General features: G+C 37.1%; 1 protein-coding gene and 1 long non-coding RNA gene across 3 annotated transcripts in view; one reads left to right on the forward strand and one right to left on the reverse strand.

The window, feature by feature from the left end:
* The window catches only part of GRM5 (glutamate metabotropic receptor 5), a gene marked incomplete at both ends in the record, with an annotated part of 544,042 nt that overhangs the window by 444,383 nt on the left and 85,224 nt on the right, over nucleotides 1-14,435 (forward strand). For both annotated transcript variants that reach the window (XM_082844898.1, XM_082844897.1), the window contains one exon: nucleotides 7,492-7,738. In XM_082844898.1, coding sequence (XP_082701024.1) covers nucleotides 7,492-7,738 — 247 coding nt within the window. The remainder of the gene's footprint in view (nucleotides 1-7,491; nucleotides 7,739-14,435) is intronic.
* The window catches only part of LOC309965420, a 252,681-nt gene that overhangs the window by 160,887 nt on the left and 77,359 nt on the right, over nucleotides 1-14,435 (reverse strand). The gene's annotated exons all lie outside the window — the stretch shown is intronic.

Genomic DNA, 14,435 nt, shown 5'->3' on the forward strand with positions numbered 1-14,435 from the left:
AAAGGTGTACATACCATAATTTAAAAATTCTGTATTGCTAAAACATGGTAACCATCATCTGATCTTTCAGTGAGTCACAGTAGTAGCAGCAAAGAACAGTGATCACAGATCACCGTAGCAAATATAGTAATAATGAAAAAAGTGTGAAATTAGGATTACCTAATTAGGATTACCAAATGTGACACAGAGACATGAAGTGAGCGAATGCTATTGGGAAACTGGTGTCTGTAGACTTGCTCAACACAGGGTTGTGAAAGACTTACAATGTGTGAAAAACACGATATTCACAAAGAGCAATAAAACAAGGTATGCTTGTATAGAGAAAGTGAGAGAGAGTTTGGAAGAGAAAGCTTAATTTTAGTATCTGCAACCATGGTGGACTTCATGAAGGAAGTGCTCCTGGGGCCCTGAAACATGGATAGGATTAGTGTTAGTAGGGTTAGGGAGGAAAAGAAAACAGAAGGGATAGTCTAAATTAGAGGGGACAGTTCTTTAATTCATTCAACAAATATTTGTTGAGGACCTACTATGTGCCAGGCATTGTTCTAGGAACTGTTCTAGATGGTGGTAAGGAAAAAATGTCGGGAAAGGAAATAGGGAGTGCGTTGGGGGAGTGGAATGGAGATGAGATTTAGACAGGATATCAGAGAAATCTCACAGAGAGGATGATATTAGAGGAAAGACCTGAATTGGGGAGGGAATAGCTCTACATATCTCCGAGGCAGATATTCCAGGTAGAAGGAACAGCAAGTACAAGGGCCCAGAGGCAGGAGGATGCCTGGAATGCTTGAGGATCAGGGAGGGGGTCTGATCCCTCAGAGAGGAATTATTTGTTTATTTATTTATTTAACGATCCATTTTTATTAAAATACAGCTGAATACAATATTATGTTAGTTTCAGGTGTACTACCTAGTGATTCAACATTTATGTACATCAGGAAATGATCACCACAATAAGTTTAGTAACATCTATCCCTATACAAAGTTATTACAATATTACTGGCCATATCCCTTATACTGCATATTATATCCTTGTGGCTTATTTATCTTATATAACTGGAGATCTGTACCTCTTAATCCCCTCTACCTATTTTGCCCAATGCCCCCACCTCTACCCTTCCCTCTGGCAACCACCCATTTGTTCTCTGTATGTATTTTGTTTTGTTTTGTTCATTTGTTTGTTTGTTTTTAGATTCTACATATAAGTGAGATCATATGGCATTTGTCTTTCTAACTTATTTCACTTAGCATGATACCCTCTACATCCGTCCGTGTTGTCGCAAATAGTAAGATTTCTTTTTTTTATGATTCAGTAATATTCCACTGTGTATATATACATCTTCTTTATCCAGTTATCTATTGATGGACATTTAGGCTGCTTCCATGTCTTGGCTGTTATAAATAATGCTGTAATGAACACTGGGGTGCATATATCTTTTCAAGTTAGTGTTTTTGTTTTCTTTGGGTAAGTACCCAGAAGTGAAATTGCTGAATGTATGATAGTTCTATTTTTACTTTTTTGAAGACCCTCCATACTGTTTTCCACAGTGACTGCACCAATTTACAACAATGCACCAATGCCAACAATGCACAAGAGTTCCCTTTTCTCTACATCCTTGCCACCACTTGTTATTTGAGACTAGCCATTCTGACAGGTGTGAGGTGGTATCTCGTGGTTTTGAGTTGCATCTCCCTGATGATTAGTGATGTTGATTATTTTTTCATGTGTCTGTTGACACTCTATCTGTATTCTTTGGGAAAATGTCCATTGAGGTCCTCCACTGACTTTTAAATTTCACTGTTTGTTTTCTTGATGTTAAGTTGTATCAGTTCTTTATATATTTTGGATAGTAACCACTCATCAGATATATTGCTTGAAAGTATCTTCTCCCGTTCATTTTTTCATTTTGCTACTGTTTTCCTTTTCTGTGCAAAAGCTTTTTAGTTTGATGTAGTCCCATTTATTTATTTTTGCTTTTGTTTCCCTTGCCTGAGGTGACAGATCCAATAAACACTGCTAAGACTGATGTCAAAGAGCATACTGCCTATGTTTTCTTCTAGGGGTTTTATATTTTCAGGTCTTACATTTAAGTCTTTAATCCATTTTGAGTTTATGTTTGCATATTGTATATGAAAGTGATCCAGTTTCAATTTTTTGCAAGTAGCTGCCCAGTTTTCTCAACACCATTTATTGAAGAGAGTATCTTTCTCCATTGTATATTCCTGCCTCCTTTGTCATAGATTTTCCATGTAAGTGTAGGTTTATTTCTGAGCTCTCTTTTCTGTTTCATTGATCCATGTGTCTGTTTTTGTGCCAATAGCATACTGTTTTGATTACTGTGGGTTTGTATGATCATTTGAAATCAGAGAGTGTGATACCTCCAGCTTTGTTCTTCTTTCTCAAGATTGCCTTAGCTATTCAGGATCTTTTGTGGTTCCATACAAATTTTAGGATTATTTGTTCTAGTTTTGTGAAAAATACCATTGGTAGTTTGATAGAGATTACATTGAATTTGTAGATTTCCTTCAGTAGTATGGTCATTTTAACAATATTAATTCTTCCAATCCCTGAGGAGGGTATATCTTTCCTTTGGTTTGTGTCATCTTCAGTTTCTTTCATCAATGTCTTATAGTTTTCTGAGTACAAATCTTTTACCACTTTGGTTAGATTTCTTCCTAGTATTTTATTCTTTATGATGTGATTTTAAATGGGCTTGTTTTCTTAATTTCTTTTTCTGATAATTTGTTGTTAATATATACAAATGCAACAGATTTCTGAATACTAATTTTGTATCCTACAACTTTAATGAATTAATTGAATACTTCTAATAGTTTTTTTTTTGGTGGAGTCTTTGGGGTTTTCTATGTATAGTATTATGTCATCTGCCAACAGTGAAAGTTTTATTTTCCTTTCCAGTTTGGATTCCTTTTATTTCTTTTTCTTATCTGATTGCTGTGGCTAGGATTTGCAACTTGATATTGAATTAAAGTGGCAAGAGTGGGCATCCTTGTCCTTTTCCTGATCTTAGAAGAAATGCTTTCAGCTTTTCACTGTTGAGTATGATGTTGGCTATGGGTTTGTCATATGTGGCCTTTATTATGTTGAGATACATTCCCTCTACACCACTTTGTGGAGGGTTTAATGGACGTTGCCTTTTGTCAAAAGCTTTTTCTGCGTCTATGGAGACAATCATATGACTTTTATTCTTCAATTTGTTAATGTGGTGTAGCACATTCATTGCTTTGTGAGTACTGAACCAACTTTGCATCTGTAGGATAAACCCCACTGGATCATGGTGTATGATCCCTTTAATGTACTATTGAATTCAACTTACTAATGTTCTGTTGAGGATTTTTGCATCTATGTTCATGAGTGATATTGGTCTGCAATTTTTTGTGTGTGATGTCTTTATTTTTGTTATCAGGGTGATGCTGCCCTCGTAGAATGAGTTCAGAAGTGTTCCTTCTTCTTAAATTTTTTGGAATACTCTGAGAAGAATAGGTGTTAACTCTCCTTTAAATGTTTTGTAGAATTCACCTGTGAAGTCATCTGATCCTGGACTTTTGTTTGTTGGGAGGTTTTTTTTGTTTGTTTGTTTTTTTAACGACTGACTTAATTTCATTACTAGTAATTGATCTGTTCATATTTTCTACTTAGTCCTGATTTGGTCTTGGGAGACTGTATGTTTCTAGGAATTTATCCATTTCTTCTAGTTTGTCCGTTTTATTGCCATATAATTGTTCATAGTAATCTCTTATGGTCCTTTGTATTTCTGTGGTGTCAGTCATAACTTCTACTCATTCATATTTTATTTTATTTATTTGGGCCATTTCTCTTTTGTTCTTGATAAGTCTGGCTAAAGGTTTACCAATTTTGTTTATTTTTTTCAAAAACCAGCTCTTAGTTTCATTGATCTTTCTTATTATATTTTAGTCTCTATTTAACTTATTTTCATTCTGATCTTCAATATCTTCTACTAATTTGGGGTTTCATTTGTTCTTTTTATTTTCTAGTTCCTTTAGGTGTGAGGTTAGGTTGTTTATTTGATATTTTTTCCTATTTCCTGTTGTAGGCCCGTATCACTATAAAGTTTCTTCTTAGAACTGCTTTCGCTGTGTTCCTTAGATTTTGGATCATTGTGTTAACATTTTCACTTATTTCCAGGTATTTTTTTGACTTCTTCAGTGACCCATTGGTTGTTTAGTATCATAATCTTTAGTCTCCAAGTGTTTGTATTTTTTGTAGTTTTTTTCTTGTAGTCAGTTTCTAGTCTCATACTGATATAGTCAGAATTTTATTTATTTAATAAATATTAAATTTATTATGGCTTGTTTTATGGCCTAGCCTGTGTTCTATCCTGGAGAATGTTCTATGTGCACTTGAAAAGAATGCATATTCTGTTGCTTTTGGGTGGAATATTCCATATATATCTATCTATTAAATCCGTCTGGTCTAATATGTCATCTAAGGCCAGTAATTCCTTATAGATTTTCTGTCTGGGTGATCTGTCCATTGATTTAAGTGTTAAAGCCCTCTTCTACTATTTATTGTATTACTGTCAATTTCTCCTTTTATGTTTGTTAGTACTTGCTTCATATATTTAGGTCCTCCTACTTTGTGTGCATATATATTTACAATTGTTATATCTTCCTCTTGGATTGATCCCTTTATCATTAGGTAATGTCCTTCTTTGTCCCTTTTTACAGACTTTGTTTTAAAGTCTATTTTGTCTGATATAAGTATTGCTACCCCAGCTTTTTCTTTTCATTTTCATGGAATATCTTTTTCCATCCCCTCACTTTCACTCCATGTGTGTCTTTAGATCTAAAGTGAGTCTCTTATAGGCAGTGTATAGATAGGTCTTGTATTTCTGTCCATTCAGTCACTCTATGTCTTTTGACTGGAGCATTTAGTCCATTTACATTTAAAGTAATTGATAGGTATTCACTTATTGCCTTTTTGTTCTTTGTCTTGGAGTTGTTTTGTAGTTCTTTTTTGTTCCTTTTTACTTTTTTTCTCTCTTGTCTTATAATTTTATGACTGTTGTTAGTGTTATGTTTGGATTCCTTTCTCTTTTTTGGTGTGTATCTATTATAGGCTTTTGGTTCGTGGTTACCATGAGGTTCATATATAACAACCTATATTTATAGATGACTATTTTAAGTTGGTGATCTCATAAGTTTGAATGCATTCTAACAACCTTATGCTTTTACTACCACTACCCCCCAACCACTTTATGTTTCTGATGTCACATTTTACATCTTTTAATTTTGTGTATCCCTTAACTACATGGCAGGGAATTTGGGTTTTCCTTTTGGTAACAATGGAGCCACTAGAAAGTTTGATCAGAGGAGTATCATAATCTAACTCTTTTTTTAAGAGCATTTTTATGGCTATTGAATTAAAAATTGGCTGGAGTGGGTGGAGAATAGTTTAAGGCAGAAAGAAAGAGTCCAGTTAAAAGACTATCACTGTAATCCAGACAGATGATATATCTTAAACCTAGTAGAAGTAGATTTGTGTGAAACAGTTTAATTCTGGATATTCTGAAGACAGACCAAATAAGAGTAAACAGGGAATGAGGGAAAGAAAAAAGTCAAAAGTGACTCCCAAGTATTTGACTTAACACCCGGAAGAATGGAGTTTCTAGTGGTATGAGGTGAAATGTGGAAGTGTGAATAGAGTCTGTGTAGAAAAGGAAATTGTAAGATTTGGTTGGAAAGTGGCCTAGGGCCAGTGTCTAGTCCTGAGATGGAAACAAAATTTCCCATGTTATACTTATGCTGGTTTCCTCAGGAGCCTCTATGCCTCTACAGTTTGAAACTCATAAAAATCATGTCATCTTTGAAGAGTTCCTATTTCTCTCTCTTTAAAAAACTTCTCCCCAAATGGCATGCTCTTGCCTTAGCTCAGCTGTTACCTTTACCTTATACCCATGCTCTTCCTGTATGTTTCAGTCCTCTCCATTCCTCAATCACCAGGCCTGGTAGTAGATTCCACCTCCTAAACACTTCTGTCCATAATCTTGGCCTCTACCCTCAGCAAAGCCATTTTCACCTATCGCTGGGATCACTGCATTACCACTTGATGGGTCTTCATTAATTCTACTCCTATAGCCCTTTAAATCTTTCTCCAGTGTACCCAGATTGATCTTTCTAAAACAGAAATCTGATCATGTTCCTTCCTATTTTAAGCACTACAAAGGATCCCAGTGCTTATGATAAAGTACAGTGATCTGAATCTGGCCAATGCAATCCCGCCTTCCTCTACTACTTCAGTTCTCCCCATTCTCCTGCCTCCTACCCCATCTTGCAAACATTCCAACCTTCTTAAAGTTTCCCAAACATAGTTTGCTCTACCTCATCTATGAACCTTCAAACATACTTTCCTCCACTCTTCATCCAGCTGATACTCAACCAAAATGCTCAGCTTCAGTGAGTTTCTTGGTCTAGTGCCCCTCCCTATTCAGTCCTGCCCTAGCACTTAGCCTGCTTAAATGCCCTTCTGCCCTCTAGACTCTAAGTAAACAAGAGCAATAATCATGTCTATCTTATTCTACATTATGTTCCACACTTCCAGCAAGTTCTGAGCAGTCAGAACTAACAGGCACTCATTCCATATTTGTTTAATCAGTAACTCATACCAAATGTTAGTTCTTTAATGAAACATTCCCAAGAGCCCTTCACTGGAAGAGATGGCTTCCTCTCTGGGCCTCCACTGATAGGGATCACTCCCTCTTTGGGCCTCTATAGATTTTAACTCCACATCTATTACAGATTTATCACCTTCTACCTTTAATGTAGCTACATAATTTCTCTCTATTACTGAACATGTTTCCTCTTAAGTGCAGAATCCATGTCCAGTTCACGTTTGTATTTTCCCTAGATCATCATACACAGAGCTTTATGTATACTCAGACTCCAATAAATTTTATTTAATTAATGAATGAATTAATAGGGCTTAAATATTATATTTCAGAATTTCCAAATAGGTCAGTTTATAGGGCACATATGCTTTGAGGTAGGAAATGATGGGTGATAAATCCCAATAGGTAAGTTGAGGCAAGATGGTAGGGGATCTACTTTGCTCAACTAAGACTTAATAATTTGGAAACTGGAGTTTTTTGGAGGATATCTAAACCAAGGAGGTATATTATCACAGCTGAATACTTGGGAGATTAATCTGTCCTTAAGATAAATCTTGTGGTACAGAAATGGAGTGCTATCCTGCATTTATCCCTAGAGTGTGGTAATAGAGGAAGTGAATCTTGGTACTGGTGAGAATTCAGCTCTGTCTTTTAGGTCTTGGGGAAAAAAATTGGGTATAGAAGACAATTATTAGGCATACTATTTTTGCACCTGTTCTTAGTATTTCCTCTGGTTTTAACTCTGGTAAATTGTTCCAGTGCACTCTCAAATTATTCAGAATCTATAGAGATAGCTATAGTAGAAATAAATTTCAAAGTTAATCCCTAATTTGTTTTCCAACAGGTTCTCTGACTCTGAGAACACATCATGTTCAAGACTCCAAAATGGGATTTGTGATCAATGCGATCTATTCCATGGCCTATGGGCTCCACAACATGCAGATGTCCCTCTGTCCAGGATATGCGGGCCTCTGTGATGCCATGAAGCCAATCGATGGACGGAAACTTTTGGACTCCCTGATGAAAACCAATTTTACTGGGGTTTCTGGAGACATGATCCTATTTGATGAGAATGGAGACTCTCCAGGAAGGTATTGTTACAATTCACCCCTAGACAATAGAGCCTGGTCGAGCTATCTCCTGATCCTCAGAAGCCTGTTTCTCTCCTTTGTGGTTATCTAGGCTTCCTGGCCATGTCTGGCTACTTCTGATATCACAAAGTGAGTAAAGACAGAGAGGGGAAGCCCCATTTCCTGTGGCCAGGAAAAAATATTAATGCGGATGTCTAAAACGTGCTCTTGGAATCATCACCACATTTCAGAGACTCGAACTTAGAGGCAGGAGCCTCACATTATCATAGATAATTAAAAGCCGGCTCTATGGTTTCCCTGTACATGTTTGCTATGTTATTCCATGTATTCTGATCTCTTCTTAGGCCACAGAACTATTCTGAAACAGGAACAATTCCATTTCTGGTAATCCAGAAATAGGGCTGAGGTGTTATTATATTGTTTGCTGTACCTACAGTAAGTTACAAGTCATTTTATTTTAGTATCCTCCAGCTGGAACACTTTCTCCCTTCTTGAGGACTAAATTGCCTTTCTCTCTGAAATTTTACCTTTCATTATTTATAGAGAGGAACCTGAGAAATATGAACTTACTCATAATTATAGGTCAGCCTCCAGGGAAGTCATTAAGTACCTAGAACTTACCAGTATTCACATCTATCTCAGACTCTAAATTCTTTTTTTTTTTTGGCCTTCTTTGTGTGTTTATCAGCACGTGTTTCCTATCACAGTCCTTTCGAATAATGAGAGCTAATGTTTGTCTGACACTGCTTATGTGATAGACCCTATTCCAGCTAGTCTAAAAGTATTAACTCATATCATCCTCACAACAAATCCTTGAGGCAGGCGCTTCCCTGGTCCCCATTTGATGGCCAAGGAGATAGATGCTTTGGAGAGGAAGGATCTTGACTGAGGAAGTCACTGCATCTTTGGCAACAGCTGTGATGTGTTCAACACCAAAGTCCAGACTCTAAATTCTTAAGTGACTCTTCACATGAGACTTTTAATCCATGAGGGATAATGTCATTGAAATGATATTCTGACTTGTAGCAGGGCTGGGTCTTTAATCCGCCCTGCATTAGGACAATCAGGGTCCTTTGGTCGCCTGCTGTAAAATCCCTGGTATTTTTCCAGCAACAGCTTTTGCTTGACAGGTGAGCTTGGAGAGGGTGTGTTTACACTCTTTTTGCAGCTGATCCTGCCAAGAGAAGGTCCCATGAGTCCCTCCCATGACTCACATACCATGTGCCCACACATTGTACCAGCCACCTTGGTCTAGCTTGTTTCCATATTCCTGATGTGAACTGGAGCTTGTCCCTGATGCAGCTGTTACTGTCTCACGAGCCAAACTTTTTAAGTGACAGCAGTTCCAAGTCATGCAGCCAAGAGGAAAGGTGGATATTTTCTCTATTTTAGAGAGTTGAAGAGTATTGCTCCAAGCAAGCTGTTTGTCAAGATAAGATGTTTCAAATATTGTTTTCTACTTTTTGGCTACTCAGTACATTCATGGGAGTGGGGGCAGGAATGCAAGCATTTTCCCAGGGCCATAGGGCACTTCACATTTGTTGTAAGGCTTCTTAGGGCAGGTCAATGAATGAGCTCAGTCTTTAGGCTCAGGTCAAAGCCTAGGCTCTGATAGCTTCACATGGATTTATTCTTCCTGTGTGCACCCCTAGATCACTGACATCACCTTGGGATTTGTTCATAGACTCTGTTGACTGCAGTTCCATCGGTTCAAACAGTTTTCATGTCATGTACCCAAGCCAGTTCCACAAACCAGACAGTGAAGAAATGGCTTAGCTCTATTCCTCTATTAAGGGAAACCTTAATAGATCAGAACGTCACTATCTCATTCACAATCCTCCAAATATGCTGGAATGGGGTACATTTAGGACACTGGTTCTCAACCATTGGGGGAACATGAATCTCTTTAAGTTAAATGAAATTTATAGATATTCCCTCAAGGACAATATCCATAAAATTCTGCAAACAATTTCTGGAAACTCATGGAGACTTTAGAGACTTTTCATGCATAACTAAGGTTGGGTATTACATTAACCCACTAATAAATGATCAGAATCTGCCTCTGAGGGCATAAGCCAAACTCAGGAAAAGGTGCTTTGCAACTTTTCTGTTTTCCCAATTAATCCAGTTATAGGTACAAAATAATTATAACTAATATTTGCCATGTGTTTTCTTAGCCAAGTGCTTAGCTAAATCCTCTATATTTTAATCCTATGAGGTAAGTAATATTATCATGTTCTTTTCTAGCCGAAGGCTCACAACTGAGGATTACAAAGATTAAATGACATGCCCAAAGACAGTCTAATACATGAAAGAGTCAAGATTCTAACTCAATCTTGTGGGCTTCAATTCCTGACCCTGTACAACTGCCTGCCAATTACAGTATCAAAATCAAAACAGCACTATTCTCCTAGAAATGTATTTGTAGGCACTATGTTGTTATTTCTCTGGAGTAGAAGTTGCAGCTCAGCTGGATCAAAGACATTCCAACCTGGGCAATGAACCAGAGGAGACTAGGGTGATTAGGGGTTCCCCTAAAATGCCAGAGTCACAAGAGGAAGATCCTAAAGAGAGGAAGCTGGGAGAAGTGACAACTCACTCTGGCACACATACCTATGGACAGTTAGAGAGTCAAATTTAATCACTGTTTTTAAACCTCACATAATCAGACTACTATCAGTACATACATCTTTAACGAAACCCTTGGGTCAAGTGTATTACAGAATTCTGAATTTTTTTTTTTTTTTTTACTGTAATGAGCTTTTTGTTTTTTAACATCTTTATTGGAGTATAATTGCTTTACAATGGTGTGTTAGTTTCTGCTTTATAACAAAGTGAATCAGCTATATGTATACATATATATCGATACCCCCTCCCTCTTGCGTCTCCCTCCCACCTTCCCTATCCCACCCTCTAGGTGGTCACAAAGCACCAAGCTGATCTCCCTGTGCTATGTGGCTGCTTCCCACTAGCTATCTATTTTACATTTGGTAGTGTATATGTGTCCATGCCACTCTCTCACTTTGTCCCAGCTTACCCTTCGCCCTCCCCGTGTCCTCAAGTCCATTCTCTACGTCTGCATCTTTATTCCTGTCCTGCCCCTGGGTTCTTCAGAACCTTTTTTTTTTTTTTTTTTTTAGATTCCATATATATAGTGTTAGCATACGGTATTTGTTTTTCTCTTTCTGACTTACTTCACTGTGTATGACAGACTCTAGGTCCATCCACCTCACTACAAATAACTCAATTTCGTTTCTTTTTATGGCGAGTAATATTCCATTGTATGTATGTGCCACATCTTCTTTATCCATTCATCTGTCGATGGACACTTAGGTGGCTTCCGTGTCCTGGCTATTGTATATAGAGCTGCAATTCTGAATTTCTGATTTTACAGAAGTCATATAATGCCTCCTGCATACCGTGGAGCACACTTTTTAAACAACGCATTAATATTTCTACAGCAAAACATGTGAATATTCATAGGAAGTGTGATAAATAAAGTATAAATAGTCTCATGACAGTGTGGATCAAGTTCTGTCACTAGATAAGTTGAGAATGGGTCATGTTTTGCTGCCAAGTGAGTTATGAAAAAACTTATGGTTTTCAGAGCTCTAAGGAGTTCAGGAATTATAGATAAGAAATATGGACCTTTACTGTTTGCCATCAAGGGGACAGACCACAGGTTGGCAAGCTATGGTCTACAGGCCAAATCGGGTCTGCTATCTGTTTTGGTAAATAAGGTTTTACTGGAACACAGTCTCTCTCATTTATTTAGAGACTATCTGTGGCTATTTCATGCTACACTAACAGTGTTGAGTAGTTTCAACAGAGGCCTAAAATATTTACTGTCTGTCCCTTTATAGCAAAAGTTTTCTGACCCCCAATAGATATACAGAGAGTCCACTGATGACTAAGGTTTAACAAGCCTAGCTGTTGCCTAGGACTGACCATAAATGGGCAGAGGAAACATGGAGAGTCAACGTCAGCCTAAGTACAACTGACTATTTAAGGCAAAAATGTTAACATTATATTGTGGGGTTTATAAGTATGGGGATGTAAAACATTTGACAATGTGGCATAAAGGAATGGGCTATAAAAGTGTACAGGGGCAAGTTTCTTATATTTTACATTAAGTGACACAACATTACTTTAAGTAGAATAAGTTAAATTAAGAATGCCTATTAAATCCCTTGGGCAGTTAAAATTGTAATACAAGAGAAATAACTAAAAAACCAAGAGAAAAATGCTTTAAAAAATTGGTTAGTACAAAATAAGGCAGGAAAAGAAGAAAAGATGGACAAAAACAGATATGACAAGTAGAAAATAAGGCTGGAACACGAGAAATTTGCAGATACTGACCTGGTTTGCACACAGATTCTTAATATGTGGCTCTGTCCACAGAAGGACTTAAAAAAGCACCTTAGCCTCAGAACTGTAGACTGAGAGGACCTTAAGGGTCATATAAATCTAGTATTCTCCATAGTCCCTTCCCCCAAATGATGTTTCAGTTTCCCTGACAACAACCTTGCTTCAGCCCCTTGGGTAAAGAGAACCTCACTATCTTCTGAAGAAGCCTGCTCTAATTTTCAGAGTTATAACCACTTAGAAAGTTCTTTATTTCTGTTCAACTGAACCCTGCCTTCCTCTAGTTTCTATTTTGTGCTTTTTTTTTTTTAAACATCTTTACTGGAGTATAATTGCTTTACAATGGTGTGTTCGTTTCTGCTTTATAACAAAGTGAATCAGCTATACATATACATCTATCCCCATATCTCCTCCCTCTTGCATCTCCCTCCCACCCTCTCTACCCCACCCCTCTAGGTGGTCACCTAAATAGACATTTCTCCAAAGAAGATATACAGATAGCCAACAAACACATGAAAGAATGCTCAACATCACTAATCATTATTTTGTGCTTTTAACTGAACTTTTTTCTTTTTGGTTTCAATAAATTTTATCTGTTTCTTTGTTTGGTTTTTTTTTTTTTTTTGAACACTTTAGGAAATTCATTCGGACGAATTTTTAGTGTATTTCAACTCTAAACTGTGGCCAGTTAAGGAAGAGACAGACGTGGGGAACCAGAGAGAAAGGGGAAAGAAGGAAGAAGTATGAAAGAAGACAGATTACACAAACCCACACTCAGTGATGAGACAGAAGGTTCAGGAGCAGAGATGGAGAAACCAGGGGGCCCAGTGAGAGAGGGCGAGACAACAAGAGTGAGAATGAGAGAGCATTAACCAATGGGTTACAATGGCAGAAAGCCATTAAGTACTTTAATTCTTATCTAAAATTTAAGTAAGAGTATTTTTCAAACACTCACTCTCACTTTTGATGAAGAATAAAATCTATATCCTATCACTGAAAACCAAAAGAATTCATATTAATTGACAAGAGAAGGGAGGAGGGGTCTTCTTTTACGGAGAATTATTCTTAGCTATTTCTTTTTTTCATGTACTGCTACCAAAGATTTTTACAATCATGTTGTATTTTCACAGCTACAACCACTAGTGATAATATCTCTGTGGTTGTCTGGTAAGTAAGAAATAATTACCACAAATCTAAGGGCTAATTCCAAAGGGAGGATTCAGTATCTGTAATAAATTTAAAGTAGGTTGATTGGTTTGAACCAAAATTAAGGTTTAACTTTTCTCAAAATCACTTCCCTGTCAAATATGACATTTTCCATTCTATAGAGTTATCATGTTTATTTTTCAAAAATTGGATCCCTTGACGTTTTACCATTTCTCCAATATAAAACAGATTTCTACAACAGTTAAGCAATGGAAGTTGATCTTTTAGCTCTATTGAGTTTATTTGGAGTAGTCTAACGGAAAAGAACCAACAGCAGACTTGAAGTATTAAGAGTGAGTATAGACTTGCATTCTCTCCAATCTGGTATCACTCATTACCTCACCAAGTTTCAGGTCCATTATCTGTACAACTGACAGTTTGGACTAGACCTCGTCAAAGTTAAGTTAACAACTGATAGAAATGGGTTGATGGCTCATTTGGGGGTGAGCAATGAAACTCTCTTCATATCTCTTCAAATCAGAGCAGCAAAGAAAAAAAATCTTCCTGACACTAACATTTCTTTCTTTCTCCCAGCCTAGAACGTTCAAAGGTCATTTGCTCACAGGCAGTCAGTCACCTTTTGAAGCCTTAGAGGCCCATGTAGCCAATTCGAAGTAGCCAATGCCATAATGTATGAGTTCTTTTTACCTCAGTGCTCTGTGTTCGAATATCTCAACTCACTGCATGCTTAGTAGCCACTGCATAACTGTGACAGAGTGGAAATGTGTAAGACTCAGCTCTGTATCCTACAGATTGGTACTTTTAGAGGTGGAAATTAGACAGTTACTCAAAGTTGTTACTGACTGCAAATAAAACACTGTAGGATAACACTGAACAGCTAATCAAACTTAAGAATAAGTTAACATTCTGAAAAAAACACTACAGTAAAAAATGTGATTGGGAGTGAAAACAGAATAGTATCATTTTCAACATAGGTCCAAACAGATTGATGTCAGCTTTGTTCTTAGCATTTCTGTACTGAGCATTGGTAATCTGGTCACTTGAACCCAAAAGCTAGAAAGTTTTCCATACGTATCAATTTTCAGATAGCTCAATATGCTAAGCATGGAGGTTGAAGGAAGCATTTAGAAGAACCTGTTACCAATCCTAAAAGTCCTGGAAAATA

The sequence above is a fragment of the Leucopleurus acutus genome, assembly GCF_964270905.1.
Source record: "Leucopleurus acutus genome assembly, chromosome: 8".
Lineage (NCBI taxonomy): Eukaryota > Metazoa > Chordata > Mammalia > Artiodactyla > Delphinidae > Leucopleurus > Leucopleurus acutus.